Below are 12,020 nucleotides of genomic sequence, written 5' to 3'. Positions count from 1 at the left end.
GGGGGGGAGGTCAGATTTCAAAGGTAAGTGTTTTGAGGGGAAAAGGTAAATATTTGATGTATTTGTTTTTGGAGGGTGGGAAAGGAACGTTATAATCTTATTTGGTACATTTTGGTGGGGTATGTCTTTAAAAATTTAAATTTTCCAGCAGGGCTGGCTGTCCTTTAGAAATGGCGCCAGCGCCGGTGTCAGACAGCTCGCCCCCTCCACGTGATTGGGGGGTGGGCCGCCCCGACTATTTAAGTGAGCCGCCACGTGGGAGATTGAGGTGGCTCTAAAGTGTGCGGCCCACCATTTTGTGAGCCTGACGCCGAGAGTGGTGGCAGAGTCTTGAAATCCAGCCCTCTGTGACTTCCTCACAACTTGCTTTCCCGCCTATCTTTGTTTCGCCAGCAGATTTGACTACAATACCCCCTATCCCTTCATCCAAGTTATTAATATAGACGGATTAATATAGATGGACTAACTGTAATTAGTCGGGTGGCACAGGGATCAGTGCTAGGGCCTCAACGATTAACAAAGTTATTAATATAGATTGTTAATCGTTGAGGCCCTAGCACTGATCCCTGTGCCACCCGACTAATTACAGTTTGCCAACCTGAAAATGACTTATTTATCCCGACTCTCTGTTTCCAGTTGGTTAGCTAATTCTTTATCCATGCTAATATATTACCCCCCCACCCCCATTCCATGAGCTCTTCTCTTGTGCAGTAACCATTTATGTGGCACCTTATTGAATATCTTTTGGAAATCCAAATACACTACATCTACTGGTTCCCCTTTATCCACCCTGCTTGTTACATCCTCAAAAAACTAATAAATTTGTCGAACACGATTTGCCTTTCATAAAACCACGTTGACTCTGCTTGATTGGATTATGATTTTAAATGACCTGCTACTACTTCCTTAATGATGGATTCCAGCATTTTCCCAATGACAGATGTTACGCTAACTGGTTTATAGTTTCTTGCTTTCTGTCTCCCTCCTTTCTTGAACACTTGTAGTTTTCCAAACCATTGATACCTCTCCAGAATGTAGGGAATTTTGGAAGATTAAAACCAATGCATCCACTATCTCTACAGTCACATTGTTTAAGACCCTAGGATGCAGGCCATCAGGTCCTGGGGACTTGTCAGCTGTTACGACTGAGGCGGGAGGAGTGTACTGTCTTTTCCAGTTCCACTTCTCCACAGGTCACAACATATATTTAAAATGGTTACCCAGTTACTGACACGGTCAATCATATACCCTTTATCCCAGAATAAAATACACCAACCAGGTTTCTTTAATAAACATCAAAATTATCAGTTTATTATAAAACAAGACTTATCCATTAATGAGGCAAAGCATTAACACACAGCTAGAAATATGAAAGTTCCATTTTTAAATAGCTCATACATGCGTTGGAAAAAAATAATTTCTTCCTGCAGAGGTCTTTTACAAAAAAAGGAATACTTTGGCCAAATGCTTGCTAGTTCTTGAAGAAAAAAAAAAGATATGGAAGGATGTCAGTTGTCCCTTTTGTCCATGTGTCCAGGTTTCCAGAGACAGGTCACTGGGATCATTTCAGAAGCAGTTTGTTCTGGAGATGTTGAGAAATAGTCTGGTAGGCTTTCCAGGAGAAATGTGGCATCAGGAGTTTCAGTTATCACAAGCTGGATTCACAGGGTTTTTTCAAAGAGGTAGAGAAAGAGGACCTGACACACTGAATTTCTCCAGATCTCTTACAGAGGTGCAGGAAAGATGAGCTGGGTGTTTCTTTTTTAGCAGGCTACAAAGCCAAATGCTTTTCAACGCTGTCCACACCGCAGCTGAACCAAAACAATATCTCAGAAGCAAAACTACCTCCTGACCCTCATAAATCTTGACATGTCACTTCTCTGTAAACATCTCCTCCAAGTCACCAAGATTTCTATTGTTGATTTATCTTAAGGCATGTGATATCCAGTAAAGGTTGTTTTCAAGCACAACAACTCAAGTGTCCCTTCAGTGAACTTTCATCAAAAAACAAAGTCCAGCATCTATGAAATCTTCAGCCTTCCAAAATGAATCCCTTTCCACAATTCAAAAGAGTCCTCAAAAATATTTAACAAAAATGGAAGCACTTTCATAGCCTTGAGTCCCATTAGTTTTCTTCGTGTTTTTTCTCCAGTGAGTGATTGTTTCCGTTCCTCTCTCCGTTTTTCCTCTTGATTTTCTCTATTATTGGGATGCTTTTGGTGTTTTCTATCTTAAAGACAGAAACAAAATATTTGTTCAAAGTCTCTGCCATTTCCAGTTTCGCAGTCTCATCCTCTAAGGGACCAACATTTATTTTAGTTACTTTCTTCCTTTTTAAACACTGGTAGAAGTTCTTACTATCTGTTTTTCGATTTCTTGTCAGTTTACTCTCATATTCTAGTTTCTCCCTCTTTAATCTTTTGGTCATCCATTGCTAGTTTCTGAAATTTTCCCAATCTTCTGGCCTACCACGAATCTTTGCAGAATTGTATGCCTTTTCTTTCAATTTGATAACATCCTTAACTTCCTTAGTTATCCACGCATGGTTCATTCTTCTCATAGAGTCTTTCTTTCTCATAGGAATATATCTTTGCTGAGAGTAATAAAATATCTCCTTAAATGTCTGCCACTGTTTATCTACCGTCCAACCTTTTAAGCTATCTTCCCAGCCCACTTTAGCCAACTATGTCTTCATTCCTTTGTAATTGCCTTTATCTAAGTTTAAGACACTAGTTTCAGTCCCAAGTTTTTCACCCTCAAGCTAAATGTGAAATTCTATCATGTTGTGATCATTGTTTCCGAGAGGAACTTTACTATCAGATAATTAATTAATTACACATTACCAAGTCTGAAATAGTCTGTTCCCTGGTTGATTCCACAATGTAGTATTCTAAGAAACTGTCCCAAATATAGGGCTGGATTTTAAGAGCCCACCACAAATCTCAGTGGCAAACTCAAAAAATGGCAGCTCGCACACCAAAGAAATGCTGCAATCTCCCGCGTGGCAGCTCATTTAAATAGCCGGGGCAGCCCGCCTCCACCAATCACATAGAGGGGGCAGGCTGTCTGTCCCTGGCAATGGTGTCAGCTGCCTGTTGGCAGGCATTGGCGCCATTTTTAAATTTGAATATTTAAAGCAGTATCCCCACAAGATTTATACCTCATTTAAGTTCCTAATCATCACCACTCCTCCTTTTACCACCCTTTTATTATTTATATGTCTATAGAAGACTTTTAGATTCCCTCTTATGTTAGCTGCCAATCTCTTCTCATACTTTTCGGTTTTCTTATTTGTTTTTTCACTTCCTCTCTAAACCTTCTATGTTCATCCTGGTTCTCAATTATATTATCCACCTGACACCTGTCATATGCACCTTTTTTCTGCTTTGTCTTACTCTCTATCTCCTTCAGCATCCAGGGAGCTCTGGATCTGTTTGCCCTACCTTTCACCCTGTGGGAATGTACCTTGACTGTACCCAAACTATCTCCTCTTTAAAGGCAGCCCATTGTTCTGTTACAGTTTTGCCTGCCAAACTTTGATTCTAATTTACTTGGGCCAGATCTGTTCTCACTCTATTGAAGTTGGCCCTCCCCCAATTAATTACCCTTACTCTGGATTGTTCCTTGTCCATTTCCATAGCTAACCTAAAATTATGATGCTATGGTCACTGTCCCCTAAATGTTCCCCTACTGACACTTGATTCACTTGACCCACCTCATTCCCCAGAACCAGATCCAGCAATGCCTCTTTGCTCATTGGTCTAGAGCAATATTGAAACATGTAGAAAAATTTCTTGAACATAGTCTAAAAACTCTCGCTCCTCTCTGCCCTTTACTCTATTACTATCCCAGTCTGTATTAGTATAATTAAAATCCCCCATTATAATTCTTGCACCTCTCCATAATTTCTTTGCAATTTTGTTTCCTCTATATCTTTCCCAGTAGATGGTGGGCTATAAAAAACACCCAGCAATCTAATGGTATCTCTATTTTGCAGCGCAGCCTGATGACGTCAATGGGGAGCTGCGTTGTCAGGAATCACTTTGTTTTTGTTAGCTCTAACCAAATAGATGTTGTCCTTGATCCCTCTAGGACATCCTCTCTTCAGCACTGTAATTTTCTCCTTAATCAATACATCTACTTCTGCTCCATTCCTTCCTTCCCTATCTTTCCTGAACACCTTGTAACCAAGAATATTTAGTACCGATGCCTACCTTTTTTTGACCCAGGTCTTGGTTATCGCCACATTATATTTCCATCTGGCTATCTGTGCCAGTTGCTCACCAACTTTATTTACCACACTTCACACGTGCACAGTGATCCTAATTTAGACCTTATTATATTCCCTCTTAATCCGACTCCACCTAATTCATTGCTATTTCCTACTCTCGTGCCATCTGTCTCTCCCAATTGTCTGTACACCTTGGTTTTCCTCTCTAATATTACCTCCTGCTTCCCACACCCCTGCTAAGTTTGTTTAAACCCGCCCCAATCTCTCTCTCTTTGACCTCCTTGTCTCAGGAGACAAGTGGTAAGCACCTGGAGGTGGTTAGTGGTTTGTGAAGCAGGGCCTGGAGTGACTATAAAGGCCAATTCTAGAGTGACAGATTTTTCCACAGGTGCTGCAGATAAAATTGGTTTTCCGGGCTCTTACACAGTTGGCTCTCCCCTTGCATTTCTGTCCTTTTTCCTGCCAACCGCTAAGTCTCTTCGACTCGCCACACTTTAGCCCTGCCTTTATGGTTGCCCGCCAGCTCTGGCGATCACTGGCAACTGACTCCCACGACTTGTGATCAATGTCACAGGACTTCATGTTGTGTTTGCAGACGTCTTTAAAGCGGAGACATTGATGGCCGGTGGGTCTGATACCAGTGACAAGCTCGCTGTACAATGTGTGCTTGGGGATCCTGCCATCTTCCATGTGGCTCACATGGCCAAGCCATCTCAAGCGCCGCTGGCTCAATAGGGTGTATATGCTGGGGATGTTGGCCGCCTCGAGGACTTCTGTGTTGGAGATACGGTCCTGCCACCTGATGCCAAGGATTCTCCAGAGGCAGCGAAGATGGAATGAATTGAGACGTCGCTCTTGGCTTACATACGTTGTCCAGGCCTCGCTGCCGTAGAGCAAGGTACTGAGGACACAGGCTTGATACACTCGTACTTTTGTGTTCCGTGTCAGTGCGCCATTTTCCCACACTCTCTTAGCCAGTCTGGACACAGCAGTGGAAGCCTTTCCCATGCGCTTGTTGATTTCTGCATCGAGAGACAGGTTACTGGTGATAGTTGAGCCTAGGCAGGTGAACTCTTGAACCACTTCCAGAGCGTGGTCGCCGATATTGATGGATGGACCATTTCTGATGTCCTGTCCCATGATGTTCGTTTTCTTGAGGTTGATGGTTAGGCTAAATTCGTTGCAGGCAGCCGCAATCCTGTCGATGAGTCTCTGCAGACACTCTTCAATGTGAGATGTTAATGCAGCATCGTCAGCAAAGAGAAGTTCCCTGATGAGGACTTTCCTTACCATCCACAGCTGTTACATAAGTTTCTAAATTCACTTGAAAAAGCCCTTGAAAACACTCCTACAGGGGATGCTGAGACCAAGTGGGCCCAAATCAGAAGCGCCATCTATGATTCAGCAATGACCACCTATGGCAAACGTGTGAAGCGAATGCAGACTGGTTTCAATCTCACTTCGAAGATCTGGAACCTGTCATAGCCGCTAAGCGCATTGCATTGCTGAACTACAAGAAACCCACCCCAATAGCACTAGCAAGTCACCTTGCAAACAAATTGGTCCTGGGTCTCTTGACGTGCAACCTGTCTAGCCTGTACAGGTGCCATCTCCCCCAGAACTGGTCCCAATGGCCCAGGAATCTAAAGCGCTCCCTCCTGCACCATCTCTCCAACCACACATTCATCTGCTCTATCCTCCTATTTCTTTACTCAATTGCATGTGGTACTGGAAGTAATCCAGAAATTAATACCTTTCAGGTCCTGCTTGCTAGTTTTCTTTCCTAAACTCTGCCTGCAGGTCCTCATTCCTCTTTCCACCTATTGTTTTTCCTTGCCGTGCAATTTACGTTTTTTAGTGGCGGCCAAACCACAGATACACAGTTGGGGCTTTGTGCTTCGAAACACTGTTTGTACACATCAGAGTTCTCCAATGAGAAAGAAGGCGGCGGCGACTCGCTTTGAGAGCGCAGGCCCGTCGCCATGGTAACTCTCACTTCCGGTAGGAGACGTCAGCAGGAACCGGAGCCGTGAGACGGGAAAAACCGGAGGCGGTGATCGGAGGCTGGAGCTGGGCACGCAGGAATCTTGCTGCCGTGCTTTGCACAGCTTATTTGATTGCAGTGAGAGGGAGGCGGCCGGAACACGAAGAGGATGGAGGTGAGGAGATGGTGTGAGGTGTCAGTTGCTGTCACTGGGCCTCGACACCCAGACTGAATTCTCCAGCGAGTCTTCTCTACCGGTGTGAAATGGAAACGGGTGGGCAAGCCTTGGGGTGAAAAGGGCGATAGAAGTGAAAATTCATTCGGTTATTAACTTAAATTAGGAACAAGTAATGGCTTTGGGTGAGAAAAAGCTAAACTGATCACTTGTCAATACGGTTGATACTGCGTCAAAACCTCCCTAAATGAACTTTATTATCGCCATTAAATCTAATTTCTAAAACTGTCGTGTAACAAAGTACCTTTCAAGCTGTCAAATTAATCATTAGCGAATGTTTGATTTGTAGTGGTTGTTCGCTGTACCAACTCTAAGTAGGGTATTTACAAAGCAAATCCTGGAGGATGCCAGCTATCGGATGTCTGCTTCACACGCATTTGAGATCAACAGTCGAACTGTATAATAAATGAGATGATGTCCCTATCTTTGGCGGTGCCAAGATAGTTTCTGCTTGTTTCTCAAGGTAGTTCTGACTCTTACAGCAAATTGAATGTTGCCTCCAGAGGCTGAAGTTACATTTTCGGCCCTATGGGCCAAACATTGAGTACGCGCCTGTAGTCCAGACTACAGTGATGTTTTTCACTTCATCAGTTCGTATTTCCTGAACCATTTAACAGTCAAACTGTGAAAGCTACTGCATCTAGCAAGTTACTTAACAGTTTTTTGTGTGTTGTGGAACCTACCACTGCAATATAAACGGCATGGATTCCACAGCTGTGGGAACTAAGGGTGATTCTGCAGTATAAATTAAACACTAATGGTAATATTGTACATTATTGATAGAGAGCTTTCTGTGACCATATCTATAATTCTTCATTTACATTATAGAAGAAAGAGGTGTCTTGCATGTATATGGCCCCTTATTGTCAGGGTGTCCTACAGCACCATAATTAATTTATTTTTGAAGTGCAGACTTACGTTGGCAATGTAGTCACCAGTTTGGTGTTGCTTGAGAAAAGAATGTTATGACACTAAAAGTACTCCCTGCCCCTCTTACTACTTTCATTTGACAGGAAACGCTTATAATGGGATGCCTAGTTTGGCTATCCATTTGATGTAAAATTGCCTGACTTTGCCCCTGCCTCAACTCATCTGTTGCTGAAACCCTCTAGACTTGACTATTCCAGCACACTCCTGGCTGGTGTGTCTCATTCTACCCTCCATAAGCTTGAGGTCATCAAAAACCCTGCTGCCCATGTCCTAATTTGCATCAAGTCCCAATCAACTATCAGCCCCGTGCTCACTGACCTACATTGGCTCCCGGCCAAGCAACGTCTTGATTTTAAAATTCTCATCCTTGCTTTCAAATCACTCAATTTTCTCTCCCCTCCCTGTCTCTCCAGCCCCACAATCCTCCGAGGTATCTGCGCTCCTTCAATTCTGACCTCGTGAGCATTTCCAATTTCAGTCGCTCCACCATTGGTGACCACACCTTCAGTTGCCTAGGCCCGAAGCTCTGGAATTCCCTCCCTACACCTCTCTGCCTCTCTACTTGGCTTTCCTCCTTTAAGACACTCATTAAAACCTACCTCTTTGACCAAGCTCTTGGTCATCTGACATAATATGCCCATATGTGGCTCAATGTCATATTTTGTTTTATAATGTTCCTGTGAAGTGCTTTGGGACGTTTTATTATGTTAAGGGTGCTCTATAAATATAAGTTGTTGTTTTTGATGGCCTTCTGAGATGCTGAGTGGAGAAATGAGGTGCCTCCTGCAACAGATCTTAGTGGGAAGTATGATGTGATGTGTTCTATGGCCTAGGACTCATGGCTAGAATCGCACATCGGGTCGTTCCCCCGTCTTCCACTTATGGAGCTGGTTGCCGCATCATCCATGTCCTGCGTAGATTTGGTTGAGCGCTGTCCACTGTTTTTGAGGGAGCTGGAAGCCAGGGACTTCTGCTGTTGGGTCAGTTGAGGTTTTTTTTCTATGCTGCATGCATCCCATGATTCTGGATAGTGGGTTGATAACCAGCTGCATGAGTATTAGCTACTGTTTCCCAGAATGGCTGGCAGGATTTTAAGCGCTTTCTTGGAAGGATTTTCCCATGAATGGGAAGGTCGGTGTTGCTCATGACTTTTTCCATCTCATGGAACATGATGGTGTCACAGCAAATGGCCGGTGGAGCAATGTGGGACAGCACTGGGAGCCACTCATTCTGGGTGGACTTGAACATCCCTGACATCGTCATCATTTAGCTGCACATTTAGCTCATTTGGCTCCACATCCACGATCCTTGTGTGGTGGCTGTAGGACTATGAGGCAGAGCAGTTTTCTGCAGCAGAGCAGACTAGAGCCACTGTTGTGATGCAAAGTGTTCTGACTGCACTCCCCGATGATGCTGCAGCGAGTTTACAGACCAGGTTCATTCTGGTTTTTGCTTTTTGGCTGGTATTGTTGAAATGAGGTCGATAGGTGAGAGTCGTGACCAGGGTGACACCCAGGTATTTTGTGTTGGGTTTCCGACTAAGTTGCCTTTCACAGAAGGAAACATTGAGTTCTTTCCCAGTGGCATTGTTCAGATGGAATGCTGGCACAACTGTCTTCTCTGGATCAGGGTGGAGGCGCCAGCTCTGGAAGTAGCATTCCAGTAGGTCCAGATTGCTGGTGAGCATCCTACTTGCTTCCTCTAATGTTGAAGCCTGCTGTGTCATTGGCATTGGCGCACTTCCACGATTTGGCGCAGGGCATGTCCACTGCATAAGATGTTGGAAAAGGCCAGTGTGAGAACTGACGCCTATGGCAGACCATTGTTGAGAGTTCGTGTTTGGCTGGTCTTGTCACCAAGATAAAACAGAAATTGTGTTTCCTCGTTAGGATGTTGATAAGCCAAAGAGTTTTGCAGCATTGACTGCTGAAAACTTCATCACCAGGTCTTTGCGTTGGTGTTGTATGCTGAGGACAAGTCTCTGAAGGCAGCTGCGGTCTCAGCTGCTTCTAGAACCCTGTCTCAATGTTGATAGTGCAAGAACCTGGTTGGAGCAGCTTCTTCCTTCTGCTCTTCAAACAATGTACTGGGAATTTGTACTTCATTTGGAAAGATAAGTGGGGCCTCAGTTGAACATCTCTTCTGAAAGATGGCAGAAAGAATGCAGCATTCCCTTAGTAGTGCACTCAAGTGTCAGTCTAGATCATATACTCAAATCCTGGAGTGGGGCTTGAACTCATCTTTTGTTTCAACTGAGATCTTTGGAAACTGAGCCAAGCTGTTGATAGAAGTGAAAACAGTTCTGCAATATGACCTGGTTCTGTGTTTTGAATCTGTTCAGTTTATTTTTAAAAAAATGTTGCGACAGCAATTTCAAAATCAAGTGGTAACAGTGGCAGCCAATTCCCTTTCTGCCATCATCAACATTTTACCTCTAGAGTCATAGTCATTTACAGCATAGAAGGAGGCCATTCGGCTCATCAAGTCCATGCCAGCTCTCTACAGATCTATTCAGTCAGTCCCACTCCCCCGTTTGATCCTTGTAACCCTGCAAGTCTATTTCCTTCAAATGGTTATCCAATTTACTTTTGAAGTCATTGATGGTGTCCGCTTGCACCAGCCTTGTAGGCAGTGAGTTCCAGGTCATTATCACCTGCTGCATAACAACGTTCTTCCTCATATTCCCCCTAGAAGCATGGAGAGAAGCAAAGCAATGTTTACTGAGCATTGGGGTGTGTATTCCACCTCTGGAGGGAATATGTTAATACACAGTAAAATGGGGTAATGGTTAATGTACATATCTAGGTGAGCTGCTATGTAGCATTATCTTTTCTTACAAGTGAGTAAGGAGTTATGGCAATATCACTCATAGAAAGGTCAATCAATTATTCTGGCTTAGTTTAAAAAGATTGGAATTTCTCTCAAAATGTAAAAGAGATTTTAATAATTGCTGTAGCACCACTCACTATATATAATATCTAAATAGATGACCTCTGAGGTAACCTAAAACGTTTCTGCATCAGGCAGGCAGGCAGACTAACGAAAATAGCCTGTTTATGACATACTTCTCACTATAATACTAAAGCATGTCTTTCAAAGATTGCATTATTTAAAGGCCTGTGCTGTACAGTACTGTCTTAGAACTGTAATGCCAAGGTACATTTTGGTGCTGTCTAACCAATTTCAGGATGTACGATAAGGATTAATGATTAGATTTTGTTTCAGTGAAATGAATGCACAAATACCGTGCTTGTGTCCGAGCAGAAGTTTGGAAAGGGCATATTACTGTCTTTAGGTGTTTTTACTACTATAATAAAACAAAATATTAAAAACATTATTGGAGAAAAATGTTGCCATAGCAACTATCTTTTAAATTTGTTCTGCCAGAATACAACCTGTATAAATTTATTCATATACCAACTATAGAAGGAATCAGAAAATTACTTCTAACTGCTTTTCTACAAGTTTTCAGATCTCACAGCAGGGAAAGTAACCAAATTTGCCATTTATTTATCGTGGGTTTTAAATTTGCTGTGATATGGAATGGATATGCTTCAAAAGGATCCCCCTGTCGCCTTGTTGACTTAAAATTGGTTATCCATAAATATACACAGATACGCATCATCATTCTACAGAATTTCCAAAGGAAATTGCCGAAAAATCCACGCAAGTAGGAATTAAATTTGCCTGATATTTAAGTGTACACACTCCCTGTAGGATCTTCATTTACGTAAATCAGTGCATTTTGGCACAGAGAACATTTAAGCCAAGGGTTTAGGGGATTGCAAGTCTGCACAGGGCTGCTGTTGGTATTTGGTAACCTTATAGTGGGCTGCATAGAGTACTAATGTGCTTACTATTGCTTGTTTTTTGATGATTTGTCACGTTAAAGGTGCGATATAAATTTAGGTTGTTCAGCTATGAACTCCCTATCTATTATATTGACTTGCACAGTGTTTTATGCTCATTGGGAAGAATCCCATTCTCGCTGCCTGGTCTACCCATCAAAGTTCCATCAATGAACCAGACTGGCTACTGAATTATTAACTGCATTATAGTACTGTGGAACTGTGTGGTCTTGTACTGGATTTTGTTTTATTCATTCATGGGATGTGGGCGTCGCTGGCCAGGTCAGCACTTATTGCCCATCCCTAATTGCCCTAACTGAGTGGCTTGCTAGGCCATTTCAGAGGGCATGTAAGAGTTAACCACATTGCTGTGGGTCTGGAGTCACATGTAGGCCAGACCAGCTAAGGACAGCAGATTTCCTTCCCTAAAGGACGTTAGTGAACCAGATGGCCATCATTAGACTAGATTTTTAATTCCAGATTTATTAATTGAATTCAAATTCCACCTTCTGCTGTGGTGGGATTTGAACCCATGTCCCCAGAGCAATACCCTGGGTCTCTGGGTTACTAGTCCAGTGACAATACCACAACGCCACCACCTCCCCCTATTGTAAATACCAGAGTATTGATGGCTAAAATGTTTCCATTGCTTGGCATATCATCTAGGTGCCAACTTGACCTCAATGAGGTTCGGCTTAAATCATTTCCCCTTCTTCCACCACACCATGCCCAGCCCCCTTCGCTGAAGGATAGATATAGTTGGTAATTAGATGCTTGACAAGCATGTGTTTG

The 12,020-nt window shown here is 43.1% G+C and overlaps 1 protein-coding gene across 1 annotated transcript in view; it reads left to right on the top strand.

Annotated features, from left to right (window-relative positions):
• The first annotated feature begins 6,222 nt into the window (after positions 1–6,222).
• LOC137371346 (GRIP and coiled-coil domain-containing protein 2) overlaps positions 6,223–12,020 on the top strand; it is a 72,992-nt gene continuing 67,194 nt past the window's right edge. Inside the window, exon 1 of the mRNA XM_068033801.1 lies at positions 6,223–6,390. Within this exon, the coding sequence (XP_067889902.1) occupies positions 6,385–6,390 (6 nt within the window). The 5' untranslated portion in view covers positions 6,223–6,384. The remainder of the gene's footprint in view (positions 6,391–12,020) is intronic.

This window comes from Heterodontus francisci, chromosome 6 (genome assembly GCF_036365525.1).
Source record: "Heterodontus francisci isolate sHetFra1 chromosome 6, sHetFra1.hap1, whole genome shotgun sequence".
NCBI lineage: Eukaryota > Metazoa > Chordata > Chondrichthyes > Heterodontiformes > Heterodontidae > Heterodontus > Heterodontus francisci.
This window is presented reverse-complemented; position numbering and strand designations above follow the sequence as displayed.